Raw genomic sequence first — 26,239 nt, forward strand, 5'->3', positions numbered from 1 at the left:
ACTCTAAGGGTATGTCTACACTATCCTCCTAGTTCGAACTAGGAGGGTAATGTAGGCATACCGCACTTGCAAATGAAGCCCGGGATTTGAATTTCCCGGGCTTCATTTGCATAAGCGGGGAGCCGCCATTTTTAAAACCCCGCTGGTTCGACCCCCGTGTAGCGCAGCTACACCACAAGGTGTACCGGTAGTTCGGAATAGGAATCCTAGTCCGAACTACCTAGTTCGAGCCCCGTGTAGCCGCGCTACACGGGGTTCGAACCAGCAGGGTTTTAAAAATGGCAGCTCCCCGCTTATGCAAATGAAGCCCAGGAAATTCAAATCCCGGGCTTCATTTGCAAGTGCGGTATGCCTACATTACCCCGCTAGTTCGAACTAGCGGGGTAGTGTAGACATACCCTAATAGATTAGTAAGACAGGATTTCCCTTTACAGAAACCATGTTGACTTTTGTCCAACAAATTATGTTCTTCTACATGCTTCACAATTTTATTCTTTACTATTGTTTCGACTAATTTGCCCGGTACTGAAGTTAGACTTACCGGTCTGTAATTGCCAGGATCGCCTCTAGAGCCCTTTTTATGGCTAAAATGGCCATTGGAGCTTTCTTGCACAAGAGAGCGTCTACACTGGCTTGGATGCTTTTGCGCAAAAGCAAATCTTTTGCGCAAAGGCACGTGCCAGTATAGATACTCTCTTGCACAAATACTTTTAACGGAAAAACTTTTCCGTTAAAAGTATTTGCGCAAAATCATGCCAGTCTAGACGCAGCCAAAGTGAGCATAAATCCTACCTTCTTCTTCCTCTACGTCACTGAGTGATCGCTCCTCCACAAAGCCTGAGCTCGTCGAACTCTGGCTGCTTGTGATGCTGTCTAAACGTTGCTTCAAGTCCGCTGAGATGTCACCCACATAGTTTTCTTTTCCCTGCCTAAATCTGGCATTTTTAGTCTGGAAAGAAAAAAATAAACAGAGATGTTCAGAGGCAGAAGTGATATTTCACAGTACATAAATCAGGGATGTCATTGAGCACCAGAGGGGGAGAGAAGGCATTTAGCCTGCTCTCCTCCACAAGGGCGCAGCAGCCCCCCCATCACAATTTCATATGTCAATCAGCAGCACTTATAAGCAGGTTTCACAACATTCTGTAGTTTGCTAAACTTGCATGTTATGTGACTTCTCCTTCACTCTGTTACTGGATCCCTCCATTCTACTGCTCACGTCACTGTTCATTCTTTAGCTTCTTCTCCCGCTGCAAAGTCCTTCCCACCCCACAAAACCATTCACATCTGATTTACTACTTCTGCCACATGCCTCTGGAGATTGTCCTAAGCCCAGGCAGATTCCCTCTGCGCCAAAGCCACGCTCTCTTCCTTCACTTTTGCTATATTCTTGCCAAACAATGCTGCCTTTCCACCCTAACAGATTTCCACCCCAATAGCTTATCTACCAAAGTCAAAGCCCTCCTAAATCCCATCCCCTGTTTTCATCGGCCTCTCTCCCTGAACCATAAGTAGACACAACAGATTCCCATTGATCCCCTAACTCCCAACAGATGCAGCAGCAGACTGCACTCACCATAGTAAAACTGTCCCTTCCCTGCCTCCAAGGACACAAGGAACAACCCTCAGGAAAGTGTCAGGCTACATCTAGACTGGCATGATTTTCCACAAATGCTTTTAACGGAAAAATTTTCCTTTAAAATCATTTGTGGAAAAGAGCGTCTAGATTGGCACAGACACTTTTTGTGGAAAAGCGTCTGTGCCAATCTAGACACGCTTTTGCACAAAAAAGCCCCGATCGCCATTTTCGCGATCGGGGCTTTTTTGCGGAAAACAAATCTAAGCAGTCTACACTGGCCCTTTTGCACAAAAGCTTTGCGCAAAAGGACTTTTGCCCAAAACGGGAGTAACACAGTATTTTCGCAAGAAGCACTGATTTCTTACAGTAGGAAGTCAGTGCTTTTGCGGAAATTCAAGCGGCCAGCGTAGACAGCTGGCAAGTTTCTCCGGAAAAGCAGCTGATTTTCCGGAAAAACTGGCCAGTCTAGACACAGCCATATAGTAAAAGGGGGCTCTGATGTAGGAAGAGACACAAATGACCAGTAAACTGTAGACCAACCTCTCCAGAGTTTCTAATCCCCTTTACACTGGCTCTCTCTGGAGCTCTGGATAAGTCTCTTAGGCTAAAATGTTCAGTGTTGAACCTAAAGACATATATATATTGATGCCCCCAGAAGTGGGCTGATTTTCAGAAGGGACCCTTCTGAAAATCAGATCACTGACACAGGTGCCCAGATTTTAACACTGGCCTTCACTTCTCTGGCTCCATTTCTCCACCCTTAAAACAGGGATCTCACAAGAGGGCGGTGAGGACTAGTTAAATCTTTGGAGAAAGCTTTGAAGATGAAAAGCATGACATAGGTTGGCTAGAGAAAATGATTTATGAGGAAAGATTAAAAAGCACTATATATGTATAGCCTGGCTAAACAATGAACAAGGGGGCCATGATAGCAGTCTGCAGAAAGGTATAAACAAGTAGGGTGATTTAAGGTAGTATAAGATGGTTTGACTAAGATGGTTTGACTAAGAGTAACAATCTGAAATTAAGGGGGAAAAATGGGCTGATTATTAGGAAAGATACAGTAAACTGTAGAATAGCCTGCTATAAGAGACTGTAGACATCTCCTCCTTGCACATTTAAAGCTTGAAATAAACTAACTATATTGTATGGGCATTGGGGCTAGAGTGGACAACCTATAATTCCTTTCTATATAGAATTTATATTGTAAGTGCTAAACATTATCATAATCAGTATTAATACAAAGGTACATTCCCAATAACTCTTGAGCTTTCCATGCAAAATATTTTTTAAAAGTGTTTTTAAAATGTTTAATTTTAATGCTGACAGCATACTGTGTACCTTGTACGGAACAAAATCACTTCTCTTGCTCCTTAAGTATGCTGATAAGTTTCCAAATTTGCAGTATTCCACAATCACCATAAGCGGGCCTGTATAAAACAAGAACCAATTATTTCCTAGGTCTGCCCAGTTAAAAAATATGTATTATTTTAAAAACCATTCCACCATCTTTCAAAACAGTTTTAAAGATAATATCCAAAATTTAGACAGTAAAAATCTATTCAGACTCTTTTTCTGAGTAATGTATTGGATAGGGGAACATTTTGGGCCAAAATTTTCAAAAAGCACAGGCCTCACTTGCATGCAAAAATGTGTATAAAATTGTGTGCTTATATTACAAGTGCAAGTGACTAAGAACACATGCAGATTAGCTCACTGTGAATTCAAATATCCATCTACACTGATAGTTGCATGCAGTTATGCAATCAACCAACAAATTTCAGTAAACTACATTCATGTACATTTAACTGTTTGTGCATTTTTGTGCAGGGAGCTGAGTCTCTGTGTTTTAAAATATTTGATCCTTAAAACCTAATTTTCAAACAGAGGTGCTTTAATGAGCAGCTTTTAAATGTTGTATCCCAATGCTCAAATTGGGTTACTCTGCCATATGAAGTTTGGAAATCTAAAATCCAAATGTCGAATGTGGGTTTCTTATTATGGCACCCACAATTAATAACTGGTCCTTTAGAAATATCTACCTTTAGAAAGATGTATGGACTTCTTCTTCTTCCCAGAAATGTACAATAGCTATGGAACTACATGAAGGAAATTCTCAGCTAACTGCATTAATATTAAACTCACAACTGAATCAGCATCTTTGGCAAGTTATTACAAAGTTACTTACTCTAAATGTCTTCCAAAACTAGTGTACAATGCTGCATTTGTCAGATTAACATCTGTTACAATTATAAGTAAAATAGAGTAAATTGTCCAAATTTGGATTCAGATTCATAATCACTCTCTGTCCCAGAGTTCCAGAGGCTGTTACAAATTTGTGGTTTTGTTTTAGCTCATTAAAGATAGGGGCTACCTCTGGCATTTGGTCCTAGATTCTGATTCCAAAACCCCACAATTTTGTGTACTTTCAGAAATCTATTTGGGATCTATTTCTAATTATAAACTATATTTACTTCCTGCCTTTTGACAACTATATCGTGTTTGTGTTTTTCATGTGAGGAATAAGAACAGTCCACACAAGAAAGAAAATTAATATTGTAAATGAGCTTAAAGTGTGTTTTATCCAAGGATCAAAAGAGCTTGTTAACAACGGTGTGCAAGTATTATTACCCCATTTTACAGATGGGGGAGCTGAACTGAGATACAAAAGGTAAAGTGATTTCCCCAAGGTAACACAGCACATCAGTGACAGAGCTGACAGATCCAAGTCTAACCTTCCCATCCCCTAATCTAACTGGTGGATCATGCTGACTCTTATAATGAACAGCCTTAGAATAACGATAATGGAAAAATCAAAGTCTTGTTCATGATGCACTTCAATTCTCCACTAATCAGAAATGGTCTTACTCAATTTTTGGTACTGCTTCCAACCATTGAAAAGATATTCTATACCCCTAGAGAAACAAGAATCACTTACCTCCTGGTTTTGTGCAGGCACCAAGTAAATTGACAACATTTAGATGGTGACCAATATGAATGAGGATCTTGAGCTCTGACATAAGTGCCCGGTGCTCACTGTGTGTAGCACCCTCTGTAAAGAAAAAAATTATATAGCTGATCACCAAAGCAGAAAGAAAGGTGTTTCCCTCTGGTAGCCACATTAGTTAGTGTTTTGGCACATTAAGTAAGTGCTCTTGTAGGTTACCCTTGGCCAGGGTTCCCATGTGACATTCAAGACATACTTTCTTCCTATCTACGCTCCAGTACTGTACAGCTGTAGAGTTAGAGTTGGTTTTGCTTTATTTTAAAACAAATCCTGAATACTACCGAAAAGGTAAAATGTCAAACTGGTGAGACAATCAGAGTATTACTGCACTGAACCTCCTTTGTGCTGTGCAACATTTTAAATAGAGTCTGAGTTTTCAGAGGTACAACAATTACCCCAAGTGATGTCTAAGTGCATGGGGTTACAACTTGTCCTGTGGCACCAGATTGGCCTGTGAAAGGGAGGAGGTGGGGCAGGGCAGCACGGCCTCCTGCCCAATCAATGGGAACAGTCACTGCATCGTTTGCCAGCTCTCTGCACAGGCAGAGAAGGGGTCAGCAGCAAATATATGAGAGGAAGGGAACGAAGGCTGCATTTGGCAGATTTGGTGATTGTCATGAACTTATGTAGGCAGTTGGGTTTTTCCTCTTTATTTTGCTTGGGGACCGCTCTCATAGGTGTTACGTCCCTTCTCCTTGACAGCACAGCACATAAGCATTGAGCTTCATTGGAAGGGCCTTTATTATGTGACTATTCATGAAGTACTGACAAAACTCTTTTCCATTATTCACTAGTCACAATATGAAACCGGGAATGGATTCTTTGGTCACAGAGAAGTTTGTTCCGTTGTTCCAGAGTCCTGAGCAGGAGGAATGATTCTGGGGTCTCAGCTTTGTATTTAATGGCAAGACAGCCACATCACTGACAATAATACGGAAGAGCAGTTTAAAATCTGCAAAGGAATAAGCTTGTTTCTCCACCTCCATCCCCGATAATGTCTAAGTCATCATTTAGGGTTTAACAGGAAGCTCACACTGCAGGTAGCGTATGTGGGTAAATACTGCAGAAAGTAACACTTGCGTAGGATTACTTGTACAAGCAAATTTAACATCTACATCTAGGTACAGCTATAAAGTGTGATAAAGAAGCTCTAATAAGCAACCTCTTCTTACCATTAGATGTATGTTACATTATTCAAACAGGAGTTATTAACTAAACCCTTCTAGGACATTGGTACAGAAATTGTGATAGCTCGACATGCTTTGTTGGATTCTGGCTACAAGCCTAGCAATACAAATCACATGTTTTTTTCAAGAGGATCTTAGTCTTCATTTTTACCTTTAAGCATTTTTACCGCGACAGTTTTGCAGGTAGCAGTTTTGTCAATTCCAAATGCATCTGCTTCTATGACTTGGCCAAATGCTCCACGCCCAAGGGGTTTACCTGGTATGGGAAGATGAACAGCTTTAGACTTATTGTCATAGCAGTGGACAAAAACCTATGCCAAGTATTAACTAAATCAACCCCCAATGTTAAGAACAATAGTTTGGCTCGCCATCTCCTGCATTGGCCCAAAGGACTGAGCCAACACAGAGGGAGCACCCACTACCTCCTATCACAGTGCAATATAGTTCCAGGGGCAATTCTGTGTGTGCTGGCAAGGCTCCACCTGCACAGTATCCCTTCCTCAGCCCCCATATAAAATAGTGAAAGCACACCTAGCTTTAGCCTGTCTCTGGGAAACTCCCACTTGCTGGCATCATAGGGAAGACGTTCACACTGCTCATCCATAGGGACTTCATCAGGATCCATGATAATTGACAAGTAACCTGTCTTTAGTTCCCCTTCACTGGCCTGAAAAACAATATCAGTTCTAGTCACATACACGGTACGTGTTGGCTGGAATGAGATAGTCACATGTACAAACTTCTCTTTCTCCTCCTTTTGTGTTCTAACATTTCACAAAAATGCAAGTCTATAGTTTCCTCCAAGTACATCATTATGAATGTGAACATGGAGCATCATTAACTACTTGCACTTTTCATAACCACAGATAATTGAAGCATTTTTTCCTCCAAATGCCTGGTCAATTAAACCAAATTTCTGCACCCTCAACTCCAGGCAAGAATGTTATGGTATTGAGAGAAAAATGTGCCTGTTGGTTTAAGAACAATGGAAAGAAACAACACAAAAGAGCCGTCGTCAGTTTTCATTTGTCATGCAAGACCAATGTCAATGGGACAGTAAAAGAATGGATTTCATTACCCGTTTAACGGTCCGGAGAATGATTACAAGAAGCAACCAGAAGAACATGGCAATCACTGCAGTCCCAACCAGGATAATGAGCTCCAAGTTCATTTTCTCTTCAGCGCCTGGGGAGAAACAAATGAATATTTAATTGATAGTTGAATGCTTATTGATTCAGGTCATCAGTTTAAGTACTTCATAGAGGTCCTTGTTCCAAAGGTTCATTTTAAAAGTGCCACATGTAGCAAGACAGCTAAGACAACAGGCATTTCTTATAGGTTGGACTATAAACTCAAGTTCCATGCTGAATTACACACACCATGCAACCTCACTCAAAACAATGAGGAATGGAATTTTGCATCAGATAGGTCAGCACAGGATTTGATCCATTGTTTTCTCATAAGCTTTCTGATTCCTACAAATTAGTGCACAATGAAATGGCAGCAAGGATTAGTAAGACTCTTGTGGCCAAATTTTGCCCTTAATTACACCCATGCAATGTTGAAGACAACTTTCTTTCTGTGTGGCTGAATGTGCATAATGGAGAGAAAGAATTGGCCCTAACCAATTACAAAATAAGAGGCAAAATCCTATAATTTAAAGAAAACTGCTGTTTTTGAACACACAAAAACTAGATGAATGTTGATCGCCCAAAAATGAATAACTCTTTCTTGTGCAAAGAGAAATGTGATTACACTATATAGGAAACAAAATGTTGCAAGAATGATCCCCTGTATTATGAAATAACAGCTCAATAATTTTTTAACTTATTTAACTGAGATGAACATATGGATTGTTTGATGTTCTTGCGGTCCTGAGACAATATATTTATGTAATGGAATCCTTATTCCAGATTTAAGCTGTAAGCAAGGTGCCAGGTGACTATTTGATAATAAGCATCAATGGAATTTCTTTCTGCCCCAACCCCATTTCTCAAAGTCTGTTCCTGTACATATCTGCCCTTGCATCACAGAGGTTCTCCCACACAATGGCCCACTGTTTTTCTCCATTATATGGCCCACGATGAGCTGCATCATGACTTCCTTAATATGAAACAATGTCTCAAATGTGTTTCCAGTTTACACAGACCTGCTTGATCATAACCTGAACAAACACAGTCATTAGATCAGCTGAAAGCAGGTATTTACATTATGCTTATTTACAGACAATTTTCAGCCAACAAAAATACATTGCCTATAACTTAATGAGAACTCAAGAATAACTGGCCATAGCTTTCAATAGCTCAATGTAACAGATGGGCTAATCACCCTGATTTATGAAACAGAGATTTCAGAAGTATTTAGTGACTATTTTGAAATACATATATATGTAGGTAACATACTAATACCAAAGGCAAGGAGATTCTGATCAATGCTTTTAATTGGCAGGTCCTATTGTTGATGGAAAGTGAAAAGCAGTTTTGTTTTGTCACAAAATATTTTGGCCACTTCTTAGGGTTTTATTTTCACACCAGGTAGTCAGATGTGGCATGATGATATTGGAACAAACACTAACTGCCAGGGTGTAGCTTCATTCCAGGCACTAAAACCACCAGTGTGTCCCTGGTTCAGCAATGAACTCTCGTGTGCTTATTTTTTAAACGTGTTTAAGTCCATACCTATTTGTCAAAGCATGTAAACATGCACATAACTTCAAGCACATGGCTAGGTCCCATTGACTTCACTGCCTTAAGAAAATGCCTAAAGTAAGTGCCTGCTCATGGGTTTTACTAAGTCAAAAGATTATGAACAAGGTTTCAGAGTGGGAAGAGAAACAGGGGTCCTCTCCCACCACAACTTAACTCGTAGGTGTTTTTAGCCCTAATGGTTGCATAAATGTGTTTGAAAACATGATGCCAATGTGAGCATGGCAATGAATCTGCAGACAATTTCTGTTAGAGGGAGGAGCAGCAGCCATTAGAGACAGGGAGGAAGCTGCTTGGCCACATACCCACCAGCAGGGTAGTGAATGCTGGATGGATGTGAAACTTTGATGCCTCCTGAACTCTGTACACTGAAACCCCATTGGTGGGGCTTAGAGGCCCTCAAGGCTTTTCTCTTTTTTTCTATTTATTTCCATGGAACAGGTAAGGGGAGGGGAAATAGGATGATATTAGCAAGTGCCATCTATTCATGCAACCAAAATGGGACACCATTGACTGGGGATTGTGCAGGGACCTTCCTCCTTTCCTCTCCTTTCTTAGATGCCTTGACAGCAGTGAAATTATTTAAATGTCAGCATTGCTAGGTATCCTCAGCATTACTAGGTACTGTGGTGTGCCAGACTCTCCGCAGACTCAGAGGCAAATATTATTGCACTGATTTGCCCTCGCTCTATGTTTTCAGGGTTTTCTTTGCCACCATAATGGCCAGCGACGGACTTATTTTGTTTAATGAAAGCTGCGATTCTGGAGAACAAGGTATCAGCCTCAATAAACAAACTGGGCTGCCAGTGTGGTGCAACCTCCTCCATTTCAAGCTTGATGAGGAGCCTTATCAATAAATGAATCTGATTCACTTTGGCATAATGAAACTTTCAGCAAAGGCACTGCTAGTACATTTTCAAAATTTTGACCAAGACATGATGCATAGGCCTCCTTTTTCGCAGTTATCAAGCACAAATGAATAGAAGAAGCAAATCTGCACTGACCTTCTACTACAAAAAAAGTTATTGCTTTTTTGCATCCGAGGACATTGCAGGCAAGACAAGTGTAGAGACCTCCATCTTCTTTCCTTACCCTGCGTATGGTTAGAGTTTTGTTCCCATCTTTCAAAACAATACCTGCAAAAAGGAACTGTTCTTAATCCTGCTATCTGTGTTGCCTTTGGCTGTTAAGATTTCAATAGTCACAATTATTTTAGCAATATTTTTGCATATACACCCCTTACACATTATATAAATACAAGCAGGATCACAATCTACCCCCAATCCACACTTGAACTCCCCACTGAAATCAGTGGTGTGCCCTGTGTAAAACACACAGCAAGAGAAATAAGTCATACTGAAGGGGCAGCTACTCACCTGAGTCTTCAACAAGGGTTTCATTGTTCTTATACCATGTGATGTATGGAGGAGGAATTCCATTTGCTGGGCATGATACTTCTATGGTTTCACCAATGTTTTCTGTTTGATTCTCCAGCCTCTCTACCAACGTGGGTGCCACAGGCTCTGTTTGCATGAAAATGAAGTTATTGAGAGTTGCCAAGCACATTCATTTTTGTGATGCCTCAGCACTCCCTGCCACTCTACAAGTTTGGGTCTCATGGCCTTCCTACAATAGCACCAACCATGGCCTTCAGAGGGAGACTGTATTTAATCTTCCATGGCACATGAGGCAAGAACAATAGGTAAGAAAGCATTAAAAGGAAAAGTCATTTGTCTTTTACTTGAGTCTGGTTTTATGATTTTCAGACATCAAAACTGATAGAGAAGAGGAAATTAGCCAGAAATTGCCTCCCCTCACATCTCCATCTCTAATCTCACTTCAAGAAGGGTGATATTGCTAGTGTTTTAGGTTCTGGTTCAGGAAAGCATCTATATTTCAGGATAGCCCATAAGCTTGTGCTTAAGTATTTTCCTGAATTAGGGTCTAAGTTGCCAAAACAACCAGGACTTTAAGGGTAGTGAAGCATTGGAATGGGTTACCTAGGGAAGTAGTGGAGTCTCCATCCCTAGAGGTGTTTAAGTCTCGGCTTGACAAAGCCCTGGCCGGGTTGATTTAGATGGGATTGGTCCTGCCTAGAGCGGAGGGCTGGACTTGACAACCTTCTGAGGTCTCTTCCAGTTCTGATTCTATGATAAGGGGATGGTTGGATGAAATAACATGATCTTGGTAACTAATTGACCATTCATTTCCAGTTGGAAATAGGTCAATGGAGGGATGATAGGAGTTGCTATAGGGAACTTTCTGGGTATCTGGCTGGTGAGTCTTGCCCACATGCTCAGGGTTTAGCTGATCGCCATATTTGGGGTCAGGAAGGAATTTTCCTCCAGGGTAGATTGGCAGAGGCCCTGGAGGTTTTTCGCCTTCCTCTGTAGCATTGGGCACAGATCACAGCTGAAGGACTCTCTGCATGTTGGGGCCTTCAAAGTATTGGAAGGCTTCAATATCTGAGACATAGGTGAGAGGATTATTCTAAGAGGGGTGGGCGAGATTCTGTGGCCTGCACTGTGCAGGGGGTCAGACTAGATGATCATAATGGTCCCTTCTGACCTTAAAGTCTATGAGTCTATGAGTCTATGAGCCTCTATGCAAGATCACTTATGTTTGCATCAAAAGCCAGTGACTGGCGTTGTTTGTGCTGAAATGCTGCCCTGCATTTATGACCATTTAAAATCAGGACCACAGGCTCAAACCCAAAGATTCAGTCACACAATGTTCTGAACCTTAAGAAACAATTGTAAACAGATCATAGATGTGAGTGTTTTGCAAGGCAAACCCACAAAGCTATCAATTTGTCCCACTGTTTGTGCACATCTATAAAGAGACTTTATTTTCCTGTCAACCACTGTTCTCTGCTTTTCCACACCAGGACTATTAACCCTTCTTTTGCTGTTCTTTCACTGTCAATAATGGAACACTAAGGTTGCTTCTAGACAGTGGCACTATTTCGGGATACTTTCAGTATCCCAAAATAGCATTTTCCGCATCTTGACAGTGCGCCTAATATTTCAAAATAGCTTCTGAAATAATGGGCACACTATTCTGACATCCCTGTAAACCTTGTTCCATGAGGAGTAAGGGATGTTTTGGAATAGTGTTTTATTTTGAAATTTGGCACTGTGTAGACAGCACCAAATTACAAAATAAGCTATTTCGAAATTAACTCAAAATAAACTATGCATTTTGAGTAGCTTAAATTGCATAGCTTATTTCAAGCTAAGCGTGCAGCCAGTTCATCAACACAAAAACCACATTTTGCCTGGACCTGGCCTCATGCACTTGACAACAGCCAATACATAAATGCAGTCTCATTATTAGCAACTGCTCAAATCCCTTCTCCTAGTAAGCACACCTTTAAATTGGTAACACGCTAGGTGATACAGCACTTGATGATTTCTACCATTGCAATCTTTGTTTCCAGCTAGCCATAGTCTGTGCATGTACCCATCTACGTTAGTATATGAAAGTGGGTTCATACCTTGAACGGTGAAGTGCTTGACAACACAGTGTTGCGTTTTAGTCTTTTTGTCCTGGGCTATACAAATGTAATCCCCCCGATCGTGAAGAGAAATGTTACGAAGCAAGAGCTCTACGGTAACATTTTCACCATTGGTGTTAGAAATCGTGGCGTTCAGCCTAAGAAGATCATCCGAGTTTTTGCACACAGGCATCGGCAATCCGCCAAAGGGTCTCTGTGTGATGCGAGGACTCAGTTTATACCAGGTTAGGTTTTCAAAAGTAAGTTTGTCTGCAGTGCACTGCAAGGACACGTTATCCTTTTCAGTGGGCTGGTATCTGGGTTGAAGGTTAATTTCAAGACCCCCTGCAAATTAAAAATGCTATTAAACAGTGCATTCGTTATATTAATAACGTTCTTTCCCTATACATTGATTAGGAATTTTTTTTTTCAAAATCTACATTCATGGACTTATTTGGCTTGATTTTCCAGTGCTTTGTATCCTGTTTTACTCACTTTGCCCAGTGATACATGACATCACAAGGCATTAGAGAATCAGGCTCATCATTCAAGTTAACCCCCTCCCCCCCAAAAAAAAAATCACACACAAGCAACACAAATGAAAGTCCAAGGAACATCTATATAATAGAACTATCCTATGAAACCTGGCCCCATACTCGAGAGTTTCAAAAACAGGTGCCTAAAGCTAGGTTCCTAAATCCATGTTTAGGCACATAAATATGTGGCCTGATTTGCCAAAGTCCTGAGAAGCTAAAAGCTCTCACTGAAGTCACCCAGGTTACAAAATCTTGACCTTAAATTTTCAACAGTATGAATTCTGTTCATATTATTTAATTTTCTCTTTTTTTAAAGCTGTAAATGCCTAACCAATGTTGCAACCAAAGATCCTGTTTTGGATCTCACTTCATACCAGTTTCACACCATTGTAACCCCATTGACTTTAATGGCACTGCTCATATATATACAGTTCTTTCAAGTGATAGTGCAACCAAGTGTTGCCAGAATATTAGAGAAGAGCTGGGTGTGGCATAGATTGGACCTCTCTTGTCCAGCCCCCTTGGGATCTCCCAGGTCCCGGAAGAGGGAATTTGTGGGACAACAGGAGGTCTCCTGATACCAGACCCTCAGCCTGATGCTGGTTCCGTCAGTCTGGCGGGGCTGTCTGTAGGCCAGTCCCAGTCCTGGCTCTGCTGCCAGCCAGCCGGGCAGCTCCAGCCCCACTGCCGGAACGGCAAGCTGCCCAATTGGGCTGCTGCAGACCCAACCCCACTGCTGGGCAGCAAGTAGCCCCAGCTGTGCTGCTTCTGCCGGGCTGCCACAGCCAGTTTCCCCTTCCGAGCTGCTGTGGTCGCAGCCCTGGCCATGCTGCCGGGCAGCAGGCAGCCCCAATCACGCTGTGGCCCCCGCCACCTCTCAGGCTGCTGCGGTCATGCTGGACCATTGATGTTGCTGGATGAGAAAATCCCGGATTTGAGGTGCAACCTGTACTATCTTTTATTGGATCAACTGTGGTGGGTGAAAGAGACAAGTTTTTGAGCTCTGCGTAGGTTTGAAAGTTTGTCTCTCACATCTACAGAAGTTGATCCAGTAAAATATTTTACTTTAAGTGCCTTGTCACACATGTATAAATGCATCCTTGGCTGAGCCTGCCCCACCCCCAATGCCCTTTGAAGTAGGTATGAGGGGATTGAAGGCCCCTTCCTCTCCCTGATTTGCTGCTCCTCTTATTCAGGGAGCAAAGGGAAAGCGCACAGTCTGCTGCATTCCTCACTCTGACTAGGAAGTGCAGAGGGCAGCTGAACCTGGATTTGCTCTAGGGGACACGCGCCCCTCCCTCAGCTGTGCCTGCTGGAGCTACAGTAGCCATGGAGTGGCATGTCTCACCTGGCCCCAAGCTGTCTCACCTGGCCCCCCATGGCAGCCTGCATACTGACCCCATTATCCGCAGCCCTACCCCAGAGCAATGACTGAAATGAAGAAAAACAAAAATTGAGCAATGCTGGGTAAGTCTTCTAGTGTTGAATAAAGACTATATTTAGGAGGCCTCACAACAGAGATGGGTCATTGTGAGGGGTTGAATCAGACAAACGACATATTGAAGCCGGTATCACTAGCGAGGCAGAGGGAGTGAGATTAATTTAGTGCAGCTATGCAATCAACAAGCTATACTTACTGGTAACATGAAAGGAGATAATCCTCTCTCTCACTCCAGCTTTGTTAGTAGCCACACATCTGTACAAAGCTGACACGTTTGCTGCTTGAATCACAAGAGTGCTTACAGTCTACAAGAGAACAAACCAATTTCATACCACAAAGTCTAAGGGCAGGCATGTCCAAAGTCCGGCCTGCGGGCCAATTGCGGCCCGTGTTCTGGTTTAATACGGCCCCACAGGTAATTTGGCAATATCTATCTTTTATGGCCCCCAACGAATCCATATGTATTGAGATGAATACATTGTAAAATCTCAGTTAGTCAGTTGGTCTAAATCATTTATAAATATATTTGGACACAACATGTATACTTGGTGTTATGTTCCTGTTCATATTTTTTGAACTTAAAAGTTGACAGACAACCTTTATTACCAATAATATGTAATGTACTTTACAATGTTCCTGACATATTTCAGCTTCCTGGATTTTTTTTTCCATCTGGCCTTCAGATATGAAAGGCAGAGTGATTTAACACCTGTTTAGATTTGTCATCCATGTGACTAAATGAAAAGTATGCCGTTTGCAATAAACTTTGCATAAAATAGTTAATTTGCATTTAATTTTAATGGTTCAAAGAATGTCAGGCAAAATGGTCGGCCCTCACGCATGTTCACTTCATCAAATCTGGCCCTCTTTGAAAAAAGTTTGGACACCCCTGGTCTAAGGGCTTTCATGAGACAAACCACATAATGGCTGAGTGTGAACAGCTACATGGCAACTATCAGTTCCTGCACAATACAAATCAATGGTGTTTTTGGTACCCAGGTCATACTGGAGGGTTATGTGATATTAATTACTGCATTTTATTTCCTAATGTAGACAGTAAATTTAAAACATAGATCTGCATATATGTATTTTAAACTATATACTACCAAAATTAGCAGTATGTTCCCACACGTCTGCTAATTAATTTCCACGCCTTTATGGTTATGATATAAATGTTCATGAATACATAAAATGCTAAACAGAACTCTCAAAAACTGGCCATTTCTGACTAAGACAAATGAACATCAGCTCACCTTCATTTTCCCAGCAATAGCAACAAATTTATCTTTAATTGTTTCAATCCGGTTTCCGCCCTTTCTGTCCATGATGTCTTTCCATTTCTTACATGCATAAGGATTGATTCCCAAACCAACTTGACTGGGAGATAGACAGAAAGATTCCATTTAGGTAAGGAAAATGTCTACTCTTCAAAGAGACTATTTTTGTTCCATTTAGAAAAAACACCAAGAGATGAAACAATGGGCCAGCCATCTTATAAAACTGGTGTCTGTTCCTGAAAACATTTTTACGTACTCTATAACCTTCCAAGACCTTTGTCCTTTATATATATTTAAAAAAAAAAAGATTTCCCATGCCTAGGGGTAAAGAGTCTAATTTATCTGTCTAGGTCAGCCCAATCAGGATACTTGGAGGGAAGCAGCTATTTTGGGAACAAACTTCCAGTCATAAATTGACAATTCAAGTTAATTTCATTCAAAAGAGAACAGAGCTGTAGAAATCACTGGACTCCTTAAAAGAATTTCTTTAGGACAGTGGCCCTTGTGCAGGAAGCAACAGGCACCAAACGAAGTTTGTGGAAGTCATTTTATAAACAACCGGAAAGCAGAATGCTTTTTTTTTTTTTTTTAAAGGAAGTCTGGCCCTATGCAAAGCCAAGATAAGGGAAGCTGCATGTGTCTTTGTCAGAAGCACTCTCTATCATTGGCTACCATCAATCAGTGTAGTTCCTCTGAGATCCTTGTTTACAAAGATAACAAGCAACACCATATTCAGCAGCTGATTGGTGTAAGAAAAACCCCCACAAAGAACTGCAAGTCACATAAACAGCAAATTTCCTGTGTGTGTTGTGTTATTGTACTTGCTGTTGCCCAACAAGGTTTGACCGAAGGGCCCATATACGTGTTTGGAATCTAGCAACAAGGCAAGATGCCAGCGAAAAGTGTCAGACACAAGAAACAACAAGTGGTAGAGTTTCATAGGTAAGTAGCCCTTTCCTGTGGAATTCACTCTTTGCAACAGCCCTCCACCCTGATCCAAGAATCTGCAGACATTGTCCAGTAGCAACAGTTACTGCGCGTGGTCTTCAAGTGCCCGACGCCTCAGTTACAAAATCCAGGTGTAAAATGCCCCTCATTCTCCAACCTGGCTGACCTGCATCAGTGTAAGATCCAAGGAAAAGGAAAACTGGCTTTGCACCAGTGTTCCTGTAAGCTGAGCACTTGGGAGGACACCCAGAAGAGATTAAAATGCTGCCCTGCTGATTAGCAGAATGCCCACAGTACCCACCTCAAGTAGCATGTTTATCTACTGGTGGTGCCCATCTACACATGTTTCAGTAGGCATAACACAATTTATTCTGCACGTGGGTGGAAAAAATTAGAGGGTTCATTGCTTTACACTCCCTCTGTGTCTCATTAACCACCAAGATGATTTGAGCAGAAGTTAGCACAGCCTTAGAGCTGCTCTACTCCATGTCCTACAGCAGGTAACCCTGAGGGACTGGTTCTGGGAGGAGGAGATCATTGAAGCACTGAGTGGCTCCAGTCATGTCCCCTTTCCCTTGATCACATCACCTATGCAGGGGCTGCAACAGCCACTACACTGACTTGCCACCACCCAGGGAGTCCCCTTACATGAAGGAATCTTCAGGTTAAATTGGATTTATAACCCCTTTGCACTACCAAAGTGCTACCCAGGCGGTTGGCTAGTTAGTGTTCAATTATTTGCATTTTTATATTTTTGTAAAGAACTGTTAAAACAAACAGGGCAGCAGCACTTTAAAAATCTGAATAGTTACAGAAATGAAGAGATGCCGATTAACTGGCAAATCATGCTGTACTTACTTAGGGCTGAAAGTACACTGCTCCTCTAACTGCCAGTACCACTGGATTTTGACTGGGGCCGGAATGGCATACACTGTGCAAGTTAGGACTTGAGTAGTCGCATATTTATAGGAATCAACGGGAGCCAATAAAGCATTCTCCCCAATCTGAGGTGGAACTGTAAGAAAAACATGAATGTTACATGCATAGCTCACGATAAAGGAGTGACAGTCTTTGCCCTATGCAATTATTGTTTGATAACAAGAACACAGTTTGTTCTGAAATGCATAAAGCATTTCTTTCATGGGGGGCATCTCTCTCAGCATGACTCCCCACATTCCTCCCAGGACCTGAGTCTGTGTGATTTTGAGAGCCGCCTGCATGGAGCGGAGTGTTCTCAATAATCAGAGAGCAAAAGAATCAAAGAAGTGTGCCAACTTCACACAGTAGCTTCGATACAAGCCAAACATTAAGTAATCCCTCTGAGTCTTATTTACAGCTACCCCTTAAGCCTTACAAATTATCCTTCAAATCGCCCTTCCCTTCCATTCCCATCCCCAGCCAAGAAATTTATATTACTTCCAGTATTAAGTGAATGGCCTCCCTGTCCCATTGTGTCCCCATCTCTACCCCCATCATACTTAGCAGAGCTACTTTTTTTAAAAGCCCTACTATTTTGGAAGCAGCTAGACAAGTATGTTTCCTGAGGAACAGAGTGCAGGAGGAGTGCGAGTGCAGTGGAGGTGGGGGAGAGAGAGGGTTAGAACTGAGCTGACAGCAGCAGGAAGGATGGGCGAGGTAGATGAGGACTACGACGTGAAACAAAAGCAGCAGGCGAGAACACAGAGGACAGGAAAAGAGCAGGACACAGAGGCAAAGAAATAATACACAGAAAATAAAAAACAAAACATTCTTTTAGCTAACAAGGAAAACCTGAAACCTTCGGAGTTGTAAAATACAGAATGAGGAGCAAACTGAAGATTGCATCTCAAACCTTGCCTGGATATAGATTCTCAGTGCATGGTTGAAACAATGTCTCTCCTGCATTCCCATGACGTGGTGGTTTTGAATTTTCTCCTTAGTATTTTTTGCCAAAATTAAATCAGGACAGTACATAGATCAAGGGCAGCATAGGGCTTTAAGGGCATCTCTATACTAGGAAATTATTTCAAAATAACTAAATTCAAAATAATAACTCCCCAAAATAACAAAATCAAAATAGCGTGACCACACTATGGGGGAGCCTCAAAGTTAGTCAAAGGCAGGCTCCATTACTGTGGATGTTTTACCTTGGCTTAAGAGCCCCAGGAGGCACTGGGGAGTAATTACTTCATATTACTCTGGGGAGCAGTTATTTCAAAATAGCAGCAGTGGAATGTCCACACTAGCGCTATTTTGAAATAACTATTTCAAAATAAGCTTATTCCAAAGAAAGCTGGAGTGCCGATTTCAAAATAACCAGCCCATTATTTTGAAATAACGGGCTTAGTGGTGTGGACACTCCACTTATTATTTTGAAATAAGGGGGGTATTTAGAAATAACCTCCTAGTGTAGATCAGGGCTAAGAGACAGGAATTCTGTCTACTCTTTCTGTCCATGAATTTTAATTCAAGAAGTGTTAGCAAACTACATACACACATATACAACAAAAAGAGAAAGGCACTGTTCATATCTCACTTACCATTCACAACCAGGTGAAAGGTGTGTCTCTGTTGCTCCTTGTTAATGGGGTTTGTGAGTACAATGGTGTAATTCCCAGCATCCTTTTCACTTGCCTCAGTAATTGTTAATGTGTAACCAAGTCTAATTGTATGATTTGTGCTGATGGCTTTTCCATTTTTATACCTAAAGAAAATACAATGTAACTTGAGTATTTTAGTGAGCCAGCTTGACACAAAATATCACAATCTGTTTTAAAGGCATTGCATGCTGACTCCTACCATTTTGCTTCCGGCGGAGGATAGCCAGTAAATCTCACAGGGATTTTGACTTGGTCTCCTACCCTTGTCTCCACCACAGACCCCATTCTGTCCAAAAGGATGAAAGGCTTTTCTGCAAGAAATAAATTGATGGGCTTGAAACAAAACATTGCCTCTCCACATGGCCAGGAAAGTAAACTGTCTCTCACTTGTTTAGTGTTTAGCTGTAGGTGAAAAGCAGTGCAGGTTGAACCTCTGCGGTCCAGGACTCTCTGGTCTGGACCATGAATGTTGCTGGACTAGAGGGCCCCAGCACAGAGGTTGCCAGTGGCTAAGAGCAGAGCCGGCCAGCGGGGCAGCATAGACCACAGGGCATCAGAGCCTGCTGCTGATTGGGCTGAGAAGCCAGCCGGGGCACTGAAGCCCACAAGGTGGGAGGGCAGAGCTCACAGCTAGCAGGGTTGCCAGAGTCCGCAGGGCAGAGACGTGCCGGGGCCACTGGAGCTTGCAGAGCCACGGAGCCCACAGGGCTGCTGCAGCCAGGGGTCCTAGAGCAGTAGTGCCAAACAGTTGTGGAGAGGAGCCCAGCGGAGAGCTGGCCCACCCTCACTTCCCATGCACACTGGCACACAGGGATACTCTGTACCACACAAGGATATGCTACCCCTCACCCTAGGCCAGGCCTTCTCCCTCGTCCCTTGCGCAGAAAAGTGAAGTAATTCAGCTTCCAGGGGACTCATGATAGCAAAAGACCACACAGCAACCTTCTGCACCAATGCTGTGCCCTCCCTAGCTTCTGTTGCCTTGTAACAAAACAAGCAATGCAAGCCAAGTGCTGTAAAGCATGTGTTCAGTAACACAATTGCTCATTTCAACCTCTCCAAGGTTTCCAAATAGAAAATCAAACAAAAGAGGCTCCACGTTTTCATTTCAGCTAACAACAGTGTTCAAAATGACATGCTACTGTTGCATAATTGGGAAGAGACTGAAGCTATGTGAAGTTTTGCAACCCCCCAAAATTCTGCGACTTTGAAAGGATTTACACTTCTTTTCTGCAACCACAAAAAACTGTAGTCAGCCCAACAGCATGACTGGCCTCTTGGCTAATACCAAACAGAGTATCAATATCTGATACAGCTGTGATAGAGGGGGGCATTTTTTGTCCTGGCAGAAGGATGGACTCAATCTTTTCTCAAGGTCCTTTCCACTTCTAATGACTATGATCAGTTTGAACTGACAAAGTGCTGAGTGCAAAATCATGATTTTAAGTCAGCCTTTGTGCTCTTATGCAAGACACACAGTACACCCTTAACTTGCAGTGTCTCTGCACTAATTAATATTGGACCAAATCCTGAAGTTCTTTCTCATTCATTCAAAAAAAAAAAAACTGCAGCCAATGGAGTTCTCCTTGATTGAGGATTGAGGAAGGATTTGGCCAAAGTAATTTCCTCTGAGTCTTTTCCTTATGACCAAAAGTAAAGCGGAATCCATGTTTCGGAATCCATGTTTCAGTATCCAGAAAGTTCCTGGCCGGATTCTACTTCTCTTAATCACAAGTGATACCTTTCTGTTGGTAGCCACACTGAACTCAATCGAGCTACCTTTCTGTTGGTAGCCACACTGAACTCAATCGAGCTATCTGTGGAGTCAGATACTATTCATTATGAGTAAATGTGCCAGAATCTAACTCTAAATATACCATTTCAAATGTACAGTATCCCTGAGGGGAGAATAAATAAAGGGCCTGCCAGTTGATTTCAGTGGTAATCACATCTAAGGTCCTAAGAGAAATAGAAAAACTTTGAGCTATAACAATACTAACAATTAGAAGCAATGGAAACACTGCATTTGAAGTGTCTCTGTTTACACTGAGAACGTTTTGATTGACATACCATGCTGCTAATGGCTTTCAACTTTTGCATTTTCCATTCCATCAGTGCCCACCTATAAATAGCCAGAATTAAATCAGAGAATTCCATACCATGGACAATGACATACGTGCTGTTCTTCTTAGTCATGCGGCCACTGAATGCTGTGCAGTTATATCGGCCTCTATCACTTAAGGTAACATGATCTATGGTCAGAGTGCTTACGAACTTCTTTGGCTCATTCCCGGACGATGTTTTCAAGTCTCTGACTACAGCACGTTTGCCCTGTAACAGAGTAAAAGCTCTGAGAAGCAGTTCATTCCAACTTCTCCTCGACTCTCCTCACCAATGGCAGTTTAGCCAGTAGGCCAATGGGGCCCATCCTCAGGAGGCCCTGAAAAAATGTCCCAATCCATTCTGCCCAGTAATCCTGTTGGGGTGTGAGGTCGGGGCATGGAGGTTTCCCCTGCTCTGCCTGCCCAGTGCTCCTGCCAGGATACAAAGGAAGCCACAGTGGCCTAATCCCACTCCCCAGCAAGGGAAGTGAGGCAAACCCCACCACGCCAACCCTGCTCCTGGCAGAAGCAGCAGGGGAAGTAAAGGGGAAGAGCAGGTAGAAGGGGTGAGTGGGAGTACCTGCACTTGCTCCGGCCCCAGACCCTGAAACACTGTAATCCACCTCTGCTCCGCAGTACATATTATATAGGCTGCCGATTCCTTCTCTTCAGAGATCATCATCAGCTGATGATACTATTTAGGAGTGGGTAAGTGGGTAACCCAAACTGCTATCTTAGGAAACTAAAATGACAATGGACGCTAAGACACAGGAGCACCCTTATCCCTCTGTGTTTCAGAGCTCAAGAACATGGGGTTAGGAAACAACTGTTTTACCTTAACAGAAGGGTGATCCCATCTGAAATCAATTCCAACATTTGGCTCCGTCCTCACAGTACAATTTAGAACTAGTTTCTCCCCTGCTGCCAGCTCTACTTGGTGATAAGGGTGCATAGTCAAGTCATAAATTCTGTACCCTGGAAAAAGCAAAAGGAACAGCATTTGTAAAAAGCAATCTGCTGAATGACATAAGGTTGCTGCTTTCCTGGTGTCATTTAGTCTTCCCTTTGAAGTGATGCTCCCAGAGCAGAAATCCTAAGAAGCTTGAGCAGTGGGGAGATGGGCATACACCCAATTTCAAGAAGTGGAGATTTTGGAGGTGGAAAGGATGAGGGTGCCCAAAAATTGTACTGACACATAATGGATCTCAGGCATGTACAATCTACTTTCAGATTTTATCACATGCAAAATAAGTGAACAACTGTGAGATCATTTGCTAGAAGCTCCCTCGTGGTCAGACACAGTAAAGTACAAGAAGCTGGCAGAGTGAGCCCCCAATACTTCTAAGCTGGTCACAGAAAGGTGTTTGAGACAGAACCTGGGAGCGGCTAAGCATCCTCAACCCTTATGAAACCCACTCCCTAAATATTTTGATAGACCAAAAGTTGGCATCAGGTGATGTGCTTGGAACTTTACCAACAACAAAAATGTCCTAGCATAAAACTTGCTATAAAAACATATCAGAAATATATCCAGAAATCCTGAATGACTCAAAAATCAGGTATAGGATGATGAATTGAGGGAAACTGCTGCTGCTAAAAGGGAGAGGGATCGCGAGATACTCCCTATTTTTTTTTCTTCCTCTCTTTGGGAATCTCTGACTTTAGATAAGAACGTGCTGTTCCTAGCTTGTCAATGCCACATTACCACAGTGAAACTCAAGAGGTTGGGGATTTGCTCTTCCAACCCTGGAGGTGGAGTTTGCTCTACAGTCCAGGAAGAACACTGCCATTTCAGCATAGGTGGGGGCTTAAGAGGAGTCATCATGTTACCTCTGGTTCTGAATGAGCAGTAGAGCTTTAATGTGTCAGAGCCATATTCATCCCAGTTAGTCCCCAGACATTAGTGTGAAGGAAGACAAGAATTTCTTGAGGGCAGGCTGTTTTGCATTTCTAGTGTGATATGCTCTTTTGAAACTCCCAGATTCTCCTCAGAGCAAGCTAGAACCCTCTCCTCTTCTCTGAGCTGCTATGAGCTGGGCCAACAGCTTTGCCAGGCCCTTAGGCAAGATAGGAGGCCCTGCTCTGTGCTCCTGGAAGGGGTAGGCCCTTGAGTGGAAGGGGCAGGGCTGGAGATAGGCAGTCCTCAGTGCTGCCTGCAGGCATGCCATGTGGTACTCTGGCAGTAATTTAAAGGGCCCAGGGCTCCAGTCACCGCCACAGTAGTAGCAGCCAGAAGCTCAAGACCCATTTGTATCTCCGAGCCCTGGGAAATTGTCCCCTTGGAGTGCCAGTTCTCAAGGTCCCTTCACTTGTGCTTTAGTCTCTCCGTGATGACATTCATTACAAAAGAGAAAGAGAGTTTAGGAAAAACGAAATCCTGCATAGTTGAAAAAAAAACACCAGAAAGCAATTCAGGTAAAATACCAAGTATAGATATCAGTGATTCATCCAAAAAAGTACACAACAACATTTTCCCTTTAAATTCAGGTGTGTGTTTTTTCAAAACAACATATATGAAAACCCATTTGTGTTAACTATAGTTTCAGTATTCCTGATTTACAGCCCAATCAGATGAAATGGCTCAATATGTTGCACCAAGAAAAATAATATTGCTTAAAACAATGACCATAAAGAGTCATCTTTGGCTCACCTACAACCACAACTATGTACATCACAGACTGGTAGCTTTCATCATTTATTTTAGCTTCGCAGAAGACCATGCCGGCATAGGTGATCAGGTTACTGGGAATAGTGAAGCCTTTTTTATTATCCCATGAAATTGATTTACCGTCAGGAACAAATACCTTTTCTGGATACCTCTGTTAAAAAAAGATCAATAAAATATAGTTAAACTCCAAAACTAAACAAATTCAAAATTGTTAGTCTAATATTCATGACAATGTTATGGATGCAGTCTTGGCATCCTGACTCAGGCCACGCTCACTTTGCAGTCAACCGATGTTTACACAAGGAGAGTGGTATTATTTGCTAGCAGTGATAATGTTACCATTCTGTTCATAAGTTTCAGAAACTCCAGAAATAAGATGCTAAGATATTGTATTAATGTTAAATTTTGCTACTTCTAGAATAAATAGGAAATAATTGACTTTTTTCTTACCGCATAAAGTGATACGTTGAGATTTGATATGGATCCAAGACATGGAATCACCACTGTTTTGTTCCCAGTAATGTATATAACACCAAGCTGATCACTAACTGAAGTCACAAATGGAGATCTGTAATCTAGAAGAATATTTGATTTGTAAATCACCACCGTTTGCATTTATTATAATCTCTTGATTTGGAAAGAACCCAACCTGCTATGTTTCGCTCTTGTCTTTCATTTCCTATCTATTCCCTTTGTTATTTGGAAAACATTTCTATTTTTCTTGTATGTAAACGGAGATTAAATTGACATAACTGTGCAGTTTAACTCCTCCTTGTCTAACAGTACCATCATGCCCAAATACACAGTAATAGTGTCAAAACAATTCTGGGAATTCCATGCCTGACCCCGAAGTCTTTACACAGGCAGAACTCCAATTTAAGTCAATGTGCTTAAGGACTATAGCAATGGATCCCAGTATTGGTAAAAGGAGCTAAGTGCTTCATAACCCCTAAAATAATGGCTATTCTTTTTAAAATTCTCAACAATAAATAAGTGGCTTTATAAACAACCCTATATATTAAAAACCAACTTTTCAGAATTCTGACTATAAACTATAGAAACAAACCTGTGCATGGTGTGGTGCACAGGTAATTGAAGCCAGATAATTAAAAGGGAAAATATTCAGGGGCTTACTCTAATGTCATTCTGTGTATGCAGCTACCTAAACTGCATACATAATTGAAGGATTTATAGTTGCAGCCACATGCATTTTATAAGCGCAACTGCGAGGACTGTTTTGAAAAGTCAGTCCTTGAAGTCGACTTGGATTTCCCCAGAGTCCCACAGCTGTAATATAGACAAAATTTCAGACTTGACCTATGCATTGTCCTGTTTAGATAATACAAATGTGACAGCTATGTATTGCTTTTAAAATTGTACAAATACACCCTATAATCCTCCTATGTGTGTAACTCCTATTGAAGCCAATAGGAGTTCTTCATTCAAAGAGATCAGTTCCCAGTATTGATGTGTAGGCTAGTGTTTGTAGAAGTAAATTAGACTAATTGCTGCACATCAGTGCTTTTTTTGTAAAAAAAAAAAAAAAAAAAAAAAAGGTGCCAGTACTCCAGGGGAAAAAAGTTGTTGAGCTCTGACTGGAGGTGCCAATACTGCGTACCGGGCAGTACCGCTACAAAAAAAGCACTGCTGAACATATCGTTTTTATTAATCCTGCAAACAGGTACTTTTCTATTTATAGTAAATAGCATAGGGTATGTCTACACTACCCCCCTAGTTCGAACTAGGGGGGTAGTGTAGACATACCCATACTGACATGTAGATATTTCACACAATTTGCATACAGAATGTCAATTTCACAAAGCCAAGAATTCCAATATCAGGAAACTAGTCCCAATTTTAATTGTAAAGATAGCCTGGTCAGCAGGACAGAAAGAAGTGCTGCAGGCTCATCTTTGTGAAGGTGAAAGCCAGGAGGTCAAGCTCAGCATGAAGTAATCTTTTATGTGATGCAAATGTCTCACTTACAACTTATGGTGATCATTTGTTCCATACCTGATAAATATCTCTAAAAGCTGCCACTGAGAAGAAAAGCTGTGATCAAGGATCTCACAGTTTACTATCAAAAGATGTTCCTACCATCACAGCTAAAACATATGCTAAGTTTCTGCTGCTACATTGTTGTTTACTGTGCCACCCAAATGCATGTATAGAGTGTAGGCAAATGTATCTGTGTGATACGATCTGCAAAGAACTAAGAGGGATAATGAAAAATACAAACTGAGCAGAACCTTCATTCAAAACCCAGCCTAAGGGGGAAAAAAGTTGGTTTCTGAGAGTCAAATAAGTTTGGCTGGCTTTTTGTACATATTTTTGCACAAACATTGTGTCTCCACATTTTGACTGGAAATGCAAGCACTGAAAAAACCATGAGATGCCCTTCTGCTAAATAAAGTGTAAAGCTTGATACAATGGGAAACGCTAGACATCTCATGAAAGCAGTCTGATTTCCCCCGCTTCCGTGGTTGTTATGATGTCCTGTTTCAATCTACTTTAACAATGTTAAGGAATAGTTTCTGCAGTTATTTCCTATGCAGAATGGCTATAAACTTCATTGGAGTTCAATGAATCCCAGCACCTACAGAATAAATGCATAGTTCTACTCTTGTTTTCCTTAAAACCTTGAAAAAAATGGACTGGTAACTGCTTTCATCTCAGGCTCACAGTCTCCAGCCTACAACTGTTGATCTTGATGC

At 41.8% G+C, this 26,239-nt stretch overlaps 1 protein-coding gene across 2 annotated transcripts in view; it reads right to left on the minus strand.

The window, feature by feature from the left end:
* The window catches only part of KDR (kinase insert domain receptor), a 43,683-nt gene that overhangs the window by 12,285 nt on the left and 5,159 nt on the right, over nt 1-26,239 (minus strand). For both annotated transcript variants that reach the window (XM_075930409.2, XM_075930408.2), the window contains exons 4-21: nt 23,976-24,100; nt 23,508-23,676; nt 21,693-21,832; nt 20,915-21,086; nt 18,955-19,066; nt 18,696-18,859; nt 17,035-17,191; nt 15,205-15,328; nt 14,148-14,256; nt 11,975-12,319; nt 9,855-10,001; nt 9,483-9,614; nt 6,852-6,958; nt 6,305-6,440; nt 5,925-6,029; nt 4,518-4,631; nt 2,921-3,009; nt 793-949 (exon numbers count right to left, since the gene is read on the minus strand). In XM_075930409.2, the coding sequence (XP_075786524.2) occupies nt 793-949; nt 2,921-3,009; nt 4,518-4,631; nt 5,925-6,029; nt 6,305-6,440; nt 6,852-6,958; nt 9,483-9,614; nt 9,855-10,001; nt 11,975-12,319; nt 14,148-14,256; nt 15,205-15,328; nt 17,035-17,191; nt 18,696-18,859; nt 18,955-19,066; nt 20,915-21,086; nt 21,693-21,832; nt 23,508-23,676; nt 23,976-24,100 (2,604 nt within the window). The remainder of the gene's footprint in view (nt 1-792; nt 950-2,920; nt 3,010-4,517; nt 4,632-5,924; nt 6,030-6,304; nt 6,441-6,851; nt 6,959-9,482; nt 9,615-9,854; nt 10,002-11,974; nt 12,320-14,147; nt 14,257-15,204; nt 15,329-17,034; nt 17,192-18,695; nt 18,860-18,954; nt 19,067-20,914; nt 21,087-21,692; nt 21,833-23,507; nt 23,677-23,975; nt 24,101-26,239) is intronic.

Source organism: Pelodiscus sinensis, chromosome 4 (assembly GCF_052426305.1).
Source record: "Pelodiscus sinensis isolate ZL-2025 chromosome 4, ASM5242630v1, whole genome shotgun sequence".
Classification (NCBI taxonomy): Eukaryota; Metazoa; Chordata; order Testudines; family Trionychidae; genus Pelodiscus; species Pelodiscus sinensis.